Source organism: Pygoscelis adeliae, unplaced genomic scaffold (genome assembly GCF_000699105.1).
Source record: "Pygoscelis adeliae isolate BGI_AS28 unplaced genomic scaffold, ASM69910v1 Scaffold144, whole genome shotgun sequence".
Lineage (NCBI taxonomy): Eukaryota > Metazoa > Chordata > Aves > Sphenisciformes > Spheniscidae > Pygoscelis > Pygoscelis adeliae.
In genome coordinates this window covers 1645592-1663425 of record NW_008824551.1, presented here as the reverse complement: position 1 = coordinate 1663425, position 17834 = coordinate 1645592, and the positions used below count along the sequence as shown (strand labels likewise).

The 17834-nt window shown below is 39.8% G+C and overlaps 2 protein-coding genes across 2 annotated transcripts in view; one reads left to right on the top strand and one right to left on the bottom strand.

Annotated features, from left to right (window-relative positions):
- The window catches only part of NSUN2 (NOP2/Sun RNA methyltransferase family, member 2), a 22720-nt gene extending 21982 nt beyond the window's left edge, over positions 1–738 (bottom strand). Inside the window, exon 1 of the mRNA XM_009321921.1 lies at positions 707–738. Coding sequence (XP_009320196.1) covers positions 707–738 — 32 coding nt within the window. The remainder of the gene's footprint in view (positions 1–706) is intronic.
- A 1391-nt stretch (positions 739–2129) lies between these two features.
- Positions 2130–15945, top strand: SRD5A1 (steroid-5-alpha-reductase, alpha polypeptide 1 (3-oxo-5 alpha-steroid delta 4-dehydrogenase alpha 1)). The gene is made up of 5 exons (XM_009321920.1): positions 2130–2158; positions 3282–3448; positions 9647–9748; positions 11879–12029; positions 15842–15945. Exons 1-5 carry the CDS (start codon positions 2130–2132, stop codon positions 15906–15908), a joined length of 516 nt encoding a protein of 171 aa, XP_009320195.1. The 3' UTR covers positions 15909–15945.
- Positions 15946–17834: the final 1889 nt, after the last annotated feature.

The following is a 17834-nucleotide window of genomic DNA, read 5'->3' as shown; positions in this document are numbered from 1 at the left end:
ATGGCAGGAGGGGTGCAGGTCTGTGGCAGTTCGGGGTCAATCTTGATAGAAGCGCCTGACCGCTGTTATCCGGCTGCGGGGATAGAGGTTCTGCTGTTCGGTAACTGTAATTATTCGCTCTAATAATCTCTGCAGTATTTGCTGCTGCTTTCCATTAAGTTATTCTATGCTTTTACATGAGCTGAGCCAGTGATTGTGGCGGTGCGGTGCTTCCTGCTTTGTTTTGCTGCAGTGTGGTGTGGGGTGGAGTGCTACGGCGCCTTTTGGAAATGGCATAAAAACGGAGCGTTGGGTGCTCCCTCAGTGTGCCGTGTCAGCTGTACGCGATAGCTGTAGCTCTTGTGATGACCCCCGTTTAAGCAATGACTTGACCGGGTGGTCTTAAGGACAGTGTTCCAACAGGGGAAGTTCAGCTCCGGATGCTGATATAATGTGATTTTAATACTGTGAAACAGTAGCTATTTTCCAATTATATCTTTTGAGGTAGCGTTCCTTTCAGGAGTTGGACTCGATGATCCTTGTGGGTCCCTTCCAGCTCAGGATATTCAATGATTCATTAAAATGCGGCAAAGCTGAGGCCGAGTGCCCCGTGCTGCCATGTAGTCAATGGTATTTGGTTGTTCCGTGTAAGTGGTCGGGAGAAGGCAGCTTAGCTGGAGCTCAGGTAGGATTTTGCTGTTCCCTTCAAGTCATTGACAATAGTTACTGGTAACGCTCCACAAGTAACTTTGCCACCATACTAATACAGCAGAGAGAGATTTGTCAGGCTGATTTTAAGCCGGCTGTGTGGCTGTTTGCCAGTGCTTATCGCAAGAGGCTGTTGCTTTTGACCCAAAAGCATTCCATGCCCTCGCGGTCGAGGGGGATGCAGCGTATGGTTGGCCCGGTGGCTGACTGGCTTTGCAAACCCAGGAGTGTGTCTTTACTCCCTCTTTTTCCATTCTTAAGAGTAAAGAGGTTAGCTTTGGCATGGGATCTTAACTCATCCTCGATGTCTGGGAAAAGCTAGAAATGCAAGGCAAGGGTTTGTACGGAAAGCTGAGCGGTACCGCAGTTTCTTTCTTCCAGTTGTTTATTGCTATTGCTGGGCTGAGGGACTGTTCTGTAGGTGAACGTAGACTGGAAGAGACCTCTGTTATCCAGTTCCATTTGTTGTAATGTAACTGGCTTTAAATAACCATACTAATGAATTTGTTACGCTTTCTTGAAAGCCGTTATGGTTTTGCATCCTCTGGAAAGGCTCCTTTGAAGCAGTGATTCCCCCGGGTAGCTAGGAAACACGTGAAGAACACTCAGGCTTCAATAATCCTGCTCCTGTATCATTACACATTGTAATTAAATCGATAGGTGATAGCACAGAAACATTCACCTGCTTTTCTTGTTTGGAGCGTGTTTGTTTGCCCACGTAATCCCTTGGGAAAAGTAATCAAGATTCCTTTCCCAAATGGGGTGGCAGTTGTGGATTTGTCATGTCTTTAACAGGTGTCATAGGGTAGACCAAGATTGTCAAGGCAAAGCAATTAGTGTTTTTAAGTGACTTTTGGGGCAAGGAGGAAACTGAGCTCAATTAGGTTAATTTCAAGGGGATTGACTTCCCCCCTGGAAGTGCTGGTGGGTTTGGTGTAGGGATTGTGAGACCTGGCTTGTTTCGGAAGGCTTGATGATACCGCTGAGGATTTAGGAACAAAGGAGGACAAAAATACGCTGTGTTCAACATCAGTTGCCTTTACTGCTCTGTCAAAGTAATTGCCTTGGATACAAAATTCAAAAATTCTGTTAGAAAGGGAGAGAGGACTGATCTTGTAATTCTGATTAGGCAACAGAATTAATGTTTAGGTGTTAAAGCAAGTGTAACTGTCCTTCTGAACTGGGATCAAAGACTGCTGAGAATGTGAAAAGCAGGATAATATGGACTATGGATTGCAGTTTTGGACATCAAAAGTGTCTTTTCTGTTTGATAATGCAACAATTTGTTTCCTTGTTCGCTATAGGGCACTCATATTTCCTCTTCTGATCAGGGAAGGAAAACCAACACCATTTTTCACTTTTGTGCTAGCGCTTCTGTTCTGTGTTTACAATGGATACTTGCAAGGCCGAAGCTTAAGCAACTATGCAAAATACCCTTCAGGATGGTTAAAAGATCCATGTTTCATTACAGGTGAGTTAAAACATGTTATGAGAACTTTAGGTGTAGTTTTCCTTGTCTTCACAGCTTTTTATTTTTTATTATAATTTTATAGTATCTTCATCCTCGATGTCTGGGAAAAGCTAGAAATGCAAGGCAAGGGTTTGTACAGAAAGCTGAGCGGTACCACAGTTTCTTTTTTCCAGTTGTTTATTGCTATTGCTGGGCTGAGGGACTGTTCTGTAGGTGAACGTAGACTGGAAGAGACCTCTGTTATCCAGTTCCATTTGTTGTAATGTAACTGGCTTTAAATAACCATACTAATGAATTTGTTACGCTTTCTTGAAAGCCGTTATGGTTTTGCATCCTCTGGAAAGGCTCCTTTGAAGCAGTGATTCCCCCGGGTAGCTAGGAAACACGTGAAGAACACTCAGGCTTCAATAATCCTGCTCCTGTATCATTACACATTGTAATTAAATCGATAGGTGATAGGGAGTTGGCTAGTTACATGGGGCAGAGCACAGAAACATTCACCTGCTTTTCTTGTTTGGAGCGTGTTTGTTTGCCCACGTAATCCCTTGGGAAAAGTAATCAAGATTCCTTTCCCAAATGGGGTGGCAGTTGTGGATTTGTCATGTCTTTAACAGGTGTCATAGGGTAGACCAAGATTGTCAAGGCAAAGCAATTAGTGTTTTTAAGTGACTTTTGGGGCAAGGAGGAAACTGAGCTCAATTAGGTTAATTTCAAGGGGATTGACTTCCCCCCTGGAAGTGCTGGTGGGTTTGGTGTAGGGATTGTGAGACCTGGCTTGTTTCGGAAGGCTTGATGATACCGCTGAGGATTTAGGAACAAAGGAGGACAAAAATACGCTGTGTTCAACATCAGTTGCCTTTACTGCTCTGTCAAAGTAATTGCCTTGGATACAAAATTCAAAAATTCTGTTAGAAAGGGAGAGAGGACTGATCTTGTAATTCTGATTAGGCAACAGAATTAATGTTTAGGTGTTAAAGCAAGTGTAACTGTCCTTCTGAACTGGGATCAAAGACTGCTGAGAATGTGAAAAGCAGGATAATATGGACTATGGATTGCAGTTTTGGACATCAAAAGTGTCTTTTCTGTTTGATAATGCAACAATTTGTTTCCTTGTTCGCTATAGGGCACTCATATTTCCTCTTCTGATCAGGGAAGGAAAACCAACACCATTTTTCACTTTTGTGCTAGCGCTTCTGTTCTGTGTTTACAATGGATACTTGCAAGGCCGAAGCTTAAGCAACTATGCAAAATACCCTTCAGGATGGTTAAAAGATCCATGTTTCATTACAGGTGAGTTAAAACATGTTATGAGAACTTTAGGTGTAGTTTTCCTTGTCTTCACAGCTTTTTATTTTTTATTATAATTTTATAGTATCTTCAATCCCAGTTTATAACTTTTCTCATGGTTGTCTTGTTTGCTGTAGCTAGAAGCCTTTTAACCTTTTTTATTGTAGAACTGTGAACTGACACTTCTTCCCACGATGTCAGTGCTTGATGAGCTTACTGTCATCTTTATTCTTTAACACCGAAGTAAATAGGTCATGTATTTTTTTCAATGTAGGAACTTGAGGCCTTAAATGGAACCAGCAGCATACAGGTTTAGAACAGACAAAGCAGGTCTTCCACATAACATGTAGATTAAACTGAAATCCCTCGTTTCTTGATGTCGTAGGCACTAAAGGTTTGTACGCGGTCAAACAGAAGTGAACAAATTCATGGAGTAAAAAATCCAGTAAGGGTAGCTGCTAAATACCAAGATACCACTTCTAATGCCGAAAGTCCTTGGTGTTAGGATATTTACACGTGTGCACACACATGCGGTATGCACACACGTGCACCGACCCACCCACCCTCGGAATGAGAGTGGGCTTTGTCAAAGAACAAAACTGGCCCACAAGGAAGGGGGTGGAGGGGTTGATCATTCGCTCCTCTCAGGAAGTGGGGTTACTTGGAGTAACTGGGGTTACAGTTATACCTGGAGCCATGCATATGATTAAAAGGCTAAGATGTTTAGTGACAAAGTATTGTCATTGCCCTATTTTTTTGTTTCCTAGGCATCTACTTTTGCCTACTGTCAAAAACATAGTATCATTTTCCAAGGAAAAATTTACAGAAAGATGTTTTTGATAAACCAGAATATTTTGCCTTGTCAGTCAAAGGCAGAATACTGGGCAGTGTGGATCCTCGATCTGACCCAGTACTGTTGTTCTTGTTCTGAAGCCAGAGCAAGTTAGTGTTTCTCCCAGATTTCTCAAGCCTTGTACAGCAAGAGTAATAAGTTTTTCTTTATTGCAGTGTTATTGCGGATGACAATAGAGGACCACTGTGCTAAATGCTGTCATGACTATATGATTGAAGATATTTAAATCAAAATATATTCTCTTGCCAAGATTAGGAGGCAGTACTGCTTGTGCTCTAAAAATGGAGAAATTGAGGTACAAGGGAATGACTTCAGTGGGCGCTAGGCACTTGGATATACTTGAAATTCTCCTGGTACTTTTGCAATTCCAGTTGTCTTAAACTTGGATCCAACAAAAAACTGATTAAAATACCTGTTGATCAAGACTGTTGAAGACTCTGAGGCAATGCAGACTTTGTTTCCAGTGCCCTAGTTTAGTGCCTTAATTGAAAGATATCTCAATACAGTGCTGTAAAGAAATCATGAGTTCAGGAGCCATAAATCAGTTCTTCCTTACTGAAAGATCTTAAAAAAATTAAGGTATTAAGACTGTTGCTCAGGTTTCCTTGGGTTTTTTGAGTTTCAAGGATTTCTGAAAGATGTGAATGTATAAATGATAATAGTTAGGTTCATCTGCATTCAATCATACTTCTGTGCATGAATTAGTTTGGCTTGGGTTTGTTTTTTTTATTTTGGTGGGTTTTTTCTTCAAATACCAGTTTAGAATATCTGCTTATATGTATTTATTTCCAGTACTGTGAATCATAAGCAAAGTGTTGCTTTCATGACTATTGTAAGTCAAAATATTGCTATAAAAAAGTTATCCTGAAAACTAAGAAAGTGAAGATTCCTGGTGTACGTAGCAACTATTTTAATAGTGTCACTTGCTGGCTTTTTTGAGACTGTTATGACAATAAATCTTTAAAGTTTGGCATGGCTATGAAACAGCCAAACCTAAGACTTCTTGTTTCTTTTATTCCCGTAACTAGAATATCTTTTGGGCTTTTTTGTTTTTGTTTTGTTGTGCACATCAACATAATTGGAACATAGTGGAAATTTACAATTGCTATTTGGTATTCATCCCAGATAGGTACCTCCAAATATCTGCAGTTTATGCTTGTAGCTTTGGTCAGCTCAAATGCAGAAGTGCTGTATTGTACACTGGATACTCTCTGAACAACTGGACTATTATGTTCTAGTTCTTCAGAAACATCTGGCAGTGTCTTTAAGCTTCTGTTTAAAATGACTAAAATATAATTGAGTAGAAGACTAGAAAATAACAATAGCAAGAAAGCATATTTGCTGAGGGCTAGCAAGATATTTCTTCAGTCCTTATGAAGTTACATGTGGAAGAGAAATGGGAGAGTGTCCACAAGTAGCAGCCAAACAAGGTTTAGTAGTTGGGAGCTGAAATGAGATAAATTTGCAGCAAAGACAGAAATTTGGAGAAGTGAGGCTGATTAACCATCATGGTGGGAGAGGTTTCAAACAACTGATGTGTTCTCTGTGGAGCCTTAGTATACAGATTGACTGTCTGTTTTCAGATGTTTAGGAGTTAATCCTGGGAAAGCAATATCTTATATCTACACCAGTAATTGATTTGGAGCAGCAATACAGTTTTGATGTGGTTCCCTCATGGTTTCTCCGGACTGTGTGTTGGTTTAGTTCAGAGCAGTGAACTCATCTGTTTTCAGAGGAAATGGAAATGTTCTGCTTCAAATGCAATACAACACTTGATAAAACCACGAGCTTGCAAACCAATGTGGGAACAACTTCATAAACTTTTAGCATGTACCTTACGCGCGTGTGCCAGTAAAAAGCTTGTGAACTTACCAAGAGCACCCATGATACCCTGAAGCAGTGAATGCTACAAACAGGGGCATATGTACCTGTGTGTTTCACTCTTGGGCTCTTTCCTAATCTGTCTGCAGTTCTAGTTGGAAACTCCTTCCTTCTTCTGCTTGCTTTAGCTTCATCAAACACTTTGTAGTATGCCGTGTGTCTTTTCTTACTCCTTTAAATCTCCATTCAACTACTTTCTTCTAATGTTGATGGCTAACCCTTCTGTGCATCAAAACACTTTTCTTCGCAGCAGCTGCGAAGCAGAGCAGTACCTGTAACTCAGAAGGTGCAGGTGACAGAACATCAGCACCTAGTCTCTTGCGTGAGGCTTTTTATCTGGCAGTCAGGCAACCAAGCACACCTCATGCCACCTCTGCTCTCTACACAGAACAGACAGGAAGAGAGCATGGGCATTGTCCATATCTGGATATGGTCTTGTGACCGAGGGATGTGGGTTAGTCAGTGTCTCTCCTAATATCTGTAGGCATCTGGATGTTTCAAATGATCTTGTGCCTTCTTGAAAGACTAACCACGCAATCTGAGATGAGGGACTGGTTCACCTGAAGTGTCTACCAGGCATTTTCAGCGCAGCTGTAGAAGCTGGCCTTTTGCTGTTTCTGTACAGCTTCTTGCACTGCATATTCTTGAAACCTGGAGTGGGGAGGTGAGCCAGACAGCAGTTACCGTACTGTCACTGTGAAATAGCCTGCAGAACAAGAGTAGGTCTTTTTGCATGAGATTCTATATGGGCGAGGGTGAAGAGGGCACTGGTGCAACAAGGCGCACATACTCTTCTGTTGCAGTAGGTTGTTTGGCAATAGAGACCTAGTTACTGTCCTTCTTATACAGGTATTCTCCTAGTATGAACCCAATCCTTAATCTCCAGGTTTATTCTGATGAAAGAAAAAAGCCTCTTGAGTTTAATAGTCTTGTGAGGTCATCTATAGTATGTGGTGCATCCTGTGGATCTGAGAATCCACTGGAGCACGCTGTGGCTCCCTTCCTGTTTACATATTCGCGTTTGCCTTAGGTGGAAGCCAAGTCATGCAGATCGTGGTGCATACCCAGCGTGCAGTCCTAGGGTTCAGCCATGGTGAGAATCTGAGGGCGAGGACAGTGAAGTACAATGCCCACAGAGTATAGGCACAGGGAACGTGGTTATGCAGCACTTCAGGGGAAAGTGGATCTTCAAACTGAAGAGGGATGCTGTGAAAATAGCCTACATTCATTGGCTTGTTGTCCACAAAGAGATTTGATTGTTTCCTTCTGACATGTGGTAGTTTTCAAATAGGAGGGGTAAAAAAATGCACAGAATCAAACTAATCTTCTAGAGTAATTGGGCACTCTTAAAGCAAGCTCCAGTCTCTTTGCATTATCTGACAAGTTCTTAGTAGTTCATATACTAATTTACGAACAGATACTAACACAGAATACACAGATAACATTATCCAAAATTACTGTGGCATTTCAGAGAAGTCAAAGGATCTCTCATTTCCTCTCCCGAGAAATAAACTTATTATTCTTCCTAGAACTGAAACTGACTTTCAGTATAGATTTTTCCTCATGCTAATATTGAAGTAAATTAGCAGAAATATTGTTTACCTTTAAGTACAATTAATCTGTGTGCTTGTTAAGAAATTTCCTTTCAAATTATTGTATGGATAGAGATAATGACTTGCTTATTTAGTTGCATGAATAACATCCCTTGTTTTTCAAGGTTTCTCAATCTTCTCTGGCAATTAGCAAATGGATACATAATTACTAATGTGAAGAGAGGCAAACTATTTTTGTTGTTGGATGCAGTGGGAGTTCAATATTCTCTGTTCGGATAGACATCTGTTTTGAAGGAAAAAGTTAAAATGATCTGTTTTCCTAAAAGTAGAATTCAACAACATTTGAATTATTGACCCTGTGTTTTCAAATGTTGTCATTATATGAATTGGTCTGTAAACTCCTCATTACGTTGATCTAATCTATCTCATAATGGTGTAATTACATTGAATATATAGTTGAAAGGATTATGATAAAATTTTACTACAAAAGACACTTTGCATATGGCATCTACAGACCTTGATTGCTAATGGAAACTTACTGCACTGTGCTGTATGAACGAAAGGTTAAGAAACATGCTTGTTCACGTGACCAAATTCTGCTACTAGTCTTGTAATGTCAGCAGATTGTAACAAGCTAATCAAACAACATTTTTGATTTACATAGGTAAATATGGAAAGAGCTTTCATGCAGAAACCTCAATTTCTCTGCAGAGCAGTCATTTCCTCCTAATCCACGTGGAAGCAGACAGCTAGGACCTTTAGGTAAACGCAGCCCACAAGGGATTGAGAGAAGAAAGCTGCCTATCTAACAGCTTGTTTGAGAGGCAAGGTCCACCTACATCTGTAGCTTCACTTCAAACTATAGCTTATCTTGGTAAAGTATACTCTGACAACCTGCTGGTCTTGTCACATGGCCTTATGCATCTGGATATTCACTTAGTCTCTTTGCTGATGGTCATACTACTGGATTTCTCTGTATTGAAAGAGAACCATCTGAAAGACTCAAGTTATGGGCGCAAAAAGGCAAAGCTGTCTTTATCTGGAGTGTGAAGTGACTTTGTTCTAGAAGCACTTCACTAGCATTTACTTGGTAATTTAAATAAAACTCAATGGCTTTGGAGGAGGATTCAAAGCAACATAATAGATCTACCATCAGACCCCAAATGTTGTCTACTCCTAGCAAGAAGAAATGCTGCCTTCAGAGGAAGATAGCATAGGTAATGTAGCCAGAGACTCAAAATGGAAGGGTGAAAATACTGAATTTCAGTCCTGAATTCCTTTTGATTTATCCCGTGCAATTATGGCAACAAGACATAAGGGTGCAGGATGCTACAATAATCTCAGTTTCTATGAAAACCTGGTATAACTGGTTAAGCCATCTTGCCAAATGACACAAGAGGACAGTAAATGGTGTACAATTCCTTCGCAATTTTATTATTCCTTTTATTGCAAAGAAGTCTGCTATGGAAATGCTGGTATATTGTCAGTATAAAAAAAAGGGGGGACGACAACACCAAGATGTGTCCTTTTGACAGGAATGAGAATGGCTGATTCTTTCGGTGTTTAAAATTTTTATGTATTTGATTTTCTATGTGGAAGTTAGGGAAATATACAATTACATCTGTATATATGTACACGCATACTTTTATATAAGTCTAGCAACATGAGAATAAACTTTATACTTACAGTACTACTCTTATCTAGAGACCTATTGATTACTGTGAGCTCTGCTGACTGAAGAGCTCAGTGTGGGATTGGGATTATGCGGGATGTCACCAGACACGTGTATACAGTGTACATTATTACTGCTTTGAGATAATATGCCTAATATGTGATATATGACTGTAGCTTCTTTTCTGATGAAGCACTTCAGCTCAGTGTATTAAAGATACTATTTTAAATATTTCTCTTCAGGTTTTATAGGGTGGTTGATGGGCATGGCAATCAATATTCATTCTGATCATATTCTCAGAAATCTGAGAAAACCAGGGGAAACTGGTTACAAGATACCAAGAGGTGAGTAAAAATATTACAGAAATTTATATAGCAAAAGAAGCATCTCTCATATGAGGAGAGGCTGGGACTGTTCAGCCTGGAGAAGAGAAGGCTCAGGGGGATCTTACCAATGTATATAAATACCTGATGGGAGGGAATGAAGGAGAGGGAACCAGGCTTTTCTTAGTGGTGCCCAGTGGCAGAACCAGAGGCACTGGGCACAAATTGAAACACATGAAATTCCATCTGAACATGTATTTTTGCTGTGAGTGGTCAAACGCTGGAACAGGTTGCTCAGAAAGGTTGTGGAGTCTCCATCTGTAGAGATACTCAAAACCTGACTGGACATGGTCCTGGGCAGCCTGCTCTAGCTGACTCTGCTTGAGCTGGGGGCAGTTGGACTAGACGATCTCAAGAGGTCCATTCTAACCTAAAATGATTCTGTGTAAAGACGACCTTCTAAAGCTTGGTGCATTTTAGGGGAAATAGTCATTTATGGTAGAGAGGAAGCTGGAATGTTGTCTACCTTAAGAAGTTATTTCATTGTGTGGGAAACGTTTCATTTTTTTTCCTCTTAAGCCAAGTATTCTGCAGGATCTATTTCATGATATCATGTGGTTTGTGTGAGTCTTTGAATTTCTTGACCAACTTTGACTGTATTGTTAAAAAGGGGTAAAAATGTAACATAGCATTCCACAACTTCTATGAGAATATGCAGATGGGTGGAGAAAGAAGACTTAAATTATCATCCCAGTAGGGGGGGCAGGCAGAAAGCACTCAGCTACTTATGCAACTGTGTGTGGCTGGCCCATCTTGTGTTGTCCCATGTATGAAGAGGGAGGGATCTTAGGTAATCGGAGAGCAACAACTACTGCGGTAATGGAGATACTGGGAAGAGAGGACAGAAATCCAGAGGAAGTTAGGCATTAAAAGTTCTGGCCTTCATGGGAAAATGGAGAAACTGAAAGTACTTCTTATGGAGCCTGTTGAAGTGTTAATGCTTATTGACACTTCAGGAAGCATTAGACTCTTCCAGGTATATTATACTCAGTGTGAGCAGAAAAATAATAGTTACCTCTGAATTCTGCTGTTTCTCTGAGTTTTTCCTTTCGTTGTTGCCCTGTGTTGGTTTTTAGTGAGATTTTTGTTAATAAAACAAAGAACTAGATATATAAGTTATTTTTCACCAAGAGGATAACTTCATATCTTTAATAGATGTAAATCCAAGTGCCCATGTAAGAATGTGCTATGTTCAGTGTACAAAAAGTTCTGAAGGAAATAAGATGCACAATCACAAGGAGTTGGTCTTTTTGATATTGCTTATCCAATTTAAGTGCTAGATTTCTGCCTCTCTTTTGTCACAAAAGCAAAGTAACTAAAGCAAGGTCAAAACATGTCCTTTATTATCACTTGGCAAATATGTTTGGCCTTACTGGTAAAGCACATCCTGAGACGTCATCAATTGGTACACTAACTTTGGAATTAGGGTGAAAGTTCTTCTTTTATAAAATTCCCAGCAGGTGAGTACTGACTGTTTATGCCTAATTGGCTGTAAAACACATGTAATGCAGACCGCCAATTACTTACTTCACTGAGTGTCAGGGCTGAAGTAGTAGACTTGATGGGGGACAGGAACAAAAGGGCAACATGCTTTGAACTAGAGGATGAATTTGGAACTTGAATTCATAATAATAATAATAATACTGTTCACAACTACCTTAATTTCTGAAGTACTTAAATTAAACATTGTATGCTAATTAACCCTAGGAGTATTTTCTGTGGCTCTTAAAGGGGAGCATATTTTCTATATTTACGTATTTTAAAAGAAGTTTAGTTTATGATCAAAGAGCCAGCTTGATATCATTGTTAAATAATTATTTACAGAGTCATGAAATCACTTCTGATACTGGTAAATCTGCTTTTCTTCCATGATTTAGAGAGGAAAAATGGAGCTGGAGAAGGTCTGTCTTAGAATGAGGTCTGACGTGATCCTTCATAGTACAGCTTGAACTGAAAAACATTGCTTCTACTGCCTTTAAAATTATATGAATAGACATTGGTGATATAGCTCTTATTGCACTTACAGTAAAAGATAGCATTGGACATCTCCTTGATTAAGGTGCTTTTAACATAACTCTGTCCTGCTTTTAGGAGGAATGTTTGAGTATGTCAGTGGAGCCAACTTCTTTGGAGAGATCCTGGAATGGTTTGGGTTTGCCCTTGCCTGCTGCACCATTGAAAGCCTTGCATTTGCATTGTGTACACTTTTCATCTTGGGTTCGGGGGCAAAACAACACCACCAGTAAGTGTTTGTCTTATAATTTCTGTTGTCTCTATGCTACACTTCCTTTCCATTTTACAAATTATGCCTCATCCCATAGGGATGTTGCAGAGCAAGTCTTGTGAAAGACTTCGCTACTGCAGTGGAGAATATGATAGAGAATACTCTTTGAGCAGTATTAAGCACTGCAGAATTTCAAGGGGATAGTACTGAGCATATGCACACACAACGTACAATGAGATGTTCAAAATAATGGCTTTTAAATGAACATAGTTCATCCTGGACCTGTAAAGATAATAGACATGTTTGGGAAAATTCTTTACTTGATGATACACTATACTTTCCCTTCCAGCTCAAACTTGTTTCTATAATATTAAAATTTTGAAAATCACTCTAATGGCTTCTGTTACAGGCATCCTTTATAGTCAAGTCTATATCATATTGTCTACAATCAAGCGTATAGACAATATGAAAACAATTCTGGTAGATGATATTTAATAAAGTCTCTGCTCTGTAATTAACAGTCTGACTGCTAATGTACTGTATTCATAATGTGGCTTTCCCGCTAACAGAAGGATCATAGTCTGAGAAGACTTGTTTCTTGAAACAGTTCCCTTTAAGAAATAGCACATTTAAAAGAATTTGAACACCTTAATCTTATTTTGGTTATTTTCAGCTTCCTGCTTTGGTTCTCATGCTGAAACTTAGTGATGTAAGAGGAAATAAACCTGAATTTATGGAGGAAATAGACTGAAAAAAATGCCGTTGCTAACTATGTCAGGGCAGCCATGGCTATGTCTAGTGGAGTCTTGAAAACGTCCAGAAATTGAGTTTTTCCTGTACCTTGTTTGTGGGTGTTCTAGTTCTGTATTATCCTCCCAGTGAACAAGTTTTTCCTACTATCTAACGTGAACCTTCCAAGCCTGTTGCCTGTGACCATCTCTCCTTGTTTTACCACCTTCTATTACTGAGCAGAGTCATAGAATAGCTTAGATTGGGAGGAGCATCTGAAGGATGTCCAATCCAGTCATCTGGTGTGACCTGCTCCAACCAGGGCTAACCGCAAGGCTATACCAGGTTGCCCAGGTCGTCATCCAGTTGAGTTCTGAGTGTCTCCAAGGGTGGAGGTTTCAGCATGTCTCTGGCAAAGCACTGGAACAGGATTTTTCTCATTCTCATGGGGAAGAGGGTTTTTTCCTTATGTCCAGTTGGAATTTTCCATGTTGCAACTTTTATCCCCTGCCACTTGTCCACTTGCTGTGCACCTCCAAGAAGGGTATGGCTCTGTCTTCTCTCTAATATCGCTGTAGGTAGTGGAAGACTGCAATTAGATCTTCTTCTTAACTTCTTTTCCAAGCTGAACAAGCCTAGTACCCTCAACCTTTCCTCTTATATCATATATTCCAGCTATGCAGTTGTCTTAATGACCATCTGCTGGATTCTTCTCCAGTTTGTGGACATCTCTGTTGCACTGTGTCCTGGTTTCAGCTGGGATAGAGTTAATTTTACCTAAGTACAGTAATAGCTTCAGTACAAAGCTCAAATACCATATTAAGCTCAAGGCCAGTGTTTTAATAAATCTCCCAGGCAAAACATTACTAATCACTGCAGAGCACAGCAAACTGCAAAAACCAACACCAAACTTAACATGTATAGCAAAAAAAGAGCATGATGCAGATCAGAAACTAATATTGAGAACAGATGAATCAATATTGTAACCTGCAATTGTTAACAGATATAAATTCCTTTAATATGCCCTGGTTAATCTGTTATCACAAACCCTTCTTGCCCCGTGCACCACACAGCTGCTCGCTCACTCTCCCCTCCCCTGGCGGAACTGGGGAGAGAATCAGAAGAGTAAAAGTGAGAAAACTCATGGGTTGAGATGAAAACAGTTTAATAATTGAAATGAAATAAAATACTACTACTACTAGTAGTAATAATAATAAGAATACACAAAGTGAGTGATGCACAATGCAATTGCTCACCTCCCGCCGACCGAAGCCCAGCCAGTCCCCGAGCAGCAGTTCCCCCCCGGCCAGCTTTCCCCAGTTTATGTACTGAGCATGATGTCATGTGGTATGGAATGTCCCTTTGGCCAGTTTGGGTCAGCTGTCCTGGCTGTGTCCCCTCCCAGCTTCTTGTGCACCTCCAGCCTTCTCAGTTGGTAGAGCGTGGGTAGCTGAAAAGTCCTTGACTAGTGTAAGCACTGCTTAGCAACAACTAAAACATCGGTGTGTTACCAACATTATTCTCATCTTAAATCCAAAACCCAGCACTGTGCCAACTACTAGGAAGAAAATTAACTCTATCCCAGCCAAAACCAGGACACACTGGAAGCTGAAAACTGGAGGCAGTAACGCGGATGCAGGCTCTCAACTGCTGGATAGTGGAGAATAAGCACTTCCCTTGACTTGGTGGCTCTGTGCTTGTTAAAGTGGGCCAGTATGCAGTTAGTCTTCATCTTTGCAGGGATCCATTACTGACTCATGTTCAACTTGTCCACCAGGATGTCCGTGTCCTTTTGTGCCGAGCTGCTATCTAGGCAGTCCATCTCTGGCCTGCACCTTTGCATGGGGCCACTGCATTCCAGCTGCAAGAGTTCACATTTCATTCATAGTTTTGCTCCATTGTCTTAAATAGTTCCCCTTCCGGTACCTGTAGGCAGCAATAACAGGGCCCCTTAGTCTCTTCCTCACCAGACTAAGCAATGCCAGGTTCCTCAGCCTCTCCTCATATATTTATGTTGTCAGGCTCAAACCAACTCATGGTTAGTTTCCGTCTGTCTTAAGCCTTGACAGAACTTTTTCAGAGCTCTTGACTTACAGAGCGTTATGAAAAAGCTAAAGGTTGTTGAAGGAAGTAATTTGCACTAAAGGAAATGCATAAAAATGGAAGAGGGGTACAGAAAAAAAAGCAACTAAAAAAAGCAAATCCATGTAATTGAAGAAATATTTTGATGTAGTCTGTTTAATTTGAAAAAATAAGAATAAATGACTGAAAAGGATAAGTAGTGTAATGCTGGTATCCCACAGCTGCAGGTAATCATGCATTGCGTGTTTTGTTCTTTGCTTATTCCAGCTTTGATCTTGCAATTAGCTATTGATAATATGAATACCTGCATCTTTGAGGAGCCCAGATGAAGTTAATTCCTTTTTATTATTTTAGAGAAGCAGAAGAATAAATATTTGAAAATGGGAGTAAACGAATTTGTTATATAAGGTGACCAGCCAAATACTAACATTGGGTAGCACTATGCATTTATTCTTTTAAAATTGTCTGGATTTGAAAATAGTGATGGTCTTTAAGGGGGATTAGCAGTAAGGCTAGTGTAATATTTGTCACATTCAGTTTGATTATCCACATCCTGACTGGAACTGAAGACGTTTTTATCCAGAACAGGACTGTCTGTCATTCCAGTATGTGAAGTAGCCCTTGCTTCCACATGAAGTCATTATACAATTTGACGTGTTGTCCCCTTGAATGTTTTTCCCCCCATCTACTTCTAAAATACAAATACTTAGGATGCATAACAACATACATTTTACAACAACAGGCTATTCTTTCTCTGGCTGCTCTCGTCACATCTGTTAGTTTGATTTCCCATTGCTGGCAGCAGTAACTTTGTTTTGTTGTAGTTGGTGATTAGATGTCATTAGGATGAGTGTGGTAAATGGCAGTTTTCTATCTGGAGAAGGTTCTAAAGGCATTTTTTTTCTGGTTTGTAGCCAGAAAATATATGGATTAAATTGACCGCAATGTACAATTACTTAATTTCCTCCTCAGCATTTTGAAGACTCAGTACTCATCAGATTTCTGTCTTTGTTTTTCAGATGGTACCTTGAGAAATTTGAAGACTACCCAAAGTGCAGAAAAATTGTGATCCCATTTGTGTACTGAGCTGTGCTTTTAACAATGTTTTTGATGTGGCTGCTTTTTGTAACAGCTAACACTTTACAAGTGTTGGCTGGTTAACAACACACCCTGATCATCACTGTGACAAAGCCTTTGCATCAGTGCTGCTATTAGTTAATGCTTTTCCTCTTAATGAAAACCCAGAATCTGATGGACATGGTGAATAGGAACAGAAAAGCTCTTCCAACAGTGGAGCACCATCATAAATACATTAGGCAGTGTGTCTGAATTAACATCGTGGAAAGTACGGTACAGGACTTCTGATGCTTCCTTTTCTGCCTATACAGGCTTCTGCTGTTTCCACCTGATGTAGCCACGTTGTCCTGAGGATTGTACTGTAAGCCCAAACACCTTCACTGCAATCTGGATGGTGTGTTCTGCCTGTTATTTGCCTGCATACACAAACGGGGTTGATTTTTTTTTTTTCTTTCCTTGCCTTCCTAATCCTTTCTTCCCCCCACCTGCATCTCCAGGAGAACCGATGATGCAGACCAAGGACATTAGATGAATATAGTTGCTGTTAAGTGAGAGACAGTGTTCTTCCTCCTCTTTGCACTCTTTCACAGATATGGACACTGTATAGATAATACTTAATGCCATTTACATAAACAGCTGTAGTACTACCTTTCTCAAATAATAGATTGTCATCTACCTCTCAAATTTGATAACTATCTCAATATTCAGTATGTGTTTTCTTACTCAACGCTATTTTTGGAAGGCATTCTTTATTTGGGATTCTTAGGCCGGTCTACCACTGTTAACAATTGTGTAACGTTTTCTAACTTTATAAAAAAACCTTAAGATTTCTTACGATACTATGCTGTTTAAAAAAAAAAATCAAGTGTCTTCTCCTGTTGATAAAGGTCCAGATGATTTTATATTCCAAAAATCTGGAATCTTTTAGTGCTGCTTGTTTTATTAATGTCAGTTCTCACACCCGTACATTTTTCTCCTGAGGGACTCCAGAAGGGTTTCAAAAACATGATGGGATCCCAAGCATACCGACTTTCAAGTTTCAGGCACATCTGTGTCCTTTGCATGCTTGTGATATTAAAGAATTTTTTTAGAATTGCTGAAAAATCTAAGAGATTCTACAGAAAACATAAAAAACCAAAACCAAAAAAACCAAACCTACCCCCCCAAAAAAAACCCCTGACAACTAAATAATAATAATAAACAAAAAAAACCTGCAACCCCCCCCAAATCTCCTGCTAATATACTTTTTAAATCTATGGAAATCAAACTTTTGTTTGATTTTGTTTCGTCTTCTGATCTGTCTATGCTGTGTATGTTGGGTTAAGTTCTTCAAAACAAATTGGTAATATAATTTTGTCAGATGCTGAGTTTTCCATTATGGTATTGCAGTAAGCTTTGTTTAAAGCTCAAAATTCTGTCTTTGCTGGTGAGTTACACTGCTGTAGTAATCAAAGTAACATATCTGATGTGTATTTAAAATTGTATATATTGGTTTAAAAAAAAGTACATTCAGGAAATGGGCAGCGAAAAAGGACTTTGTGACCCAAGCTTCTGCTTAACAGTTGTTTCTTCCTCCTCTCCTTCCTGCCTTGTTTATACAGTACTTACTGCACTGAAGCCTCGGCTATCATTAAGGATTTCTTACGTGGTGTAAATAAGTGTAAAAAACAAATAAAAATTCTATTGTTATTGACTGAAAATAGCCAAAGGAAGGAGGGGACAGAAATTGCTAGTCCTGCAGTGATGATAACTTACCTACAGCTAAGCCATCGGACTGCCGGTCGCTCCTCATAACGTTGACTGGGGTGACCGATCCTGCTCTCAGACGATATCCGAAAAGTCTAGCTTTGGGAGAACATAGGAATACCCATTCCTTTGATGCTAGTGTCATTACTTGATTCTCAAATTGTTTAATCACTTCTTTAGTGTTTACAT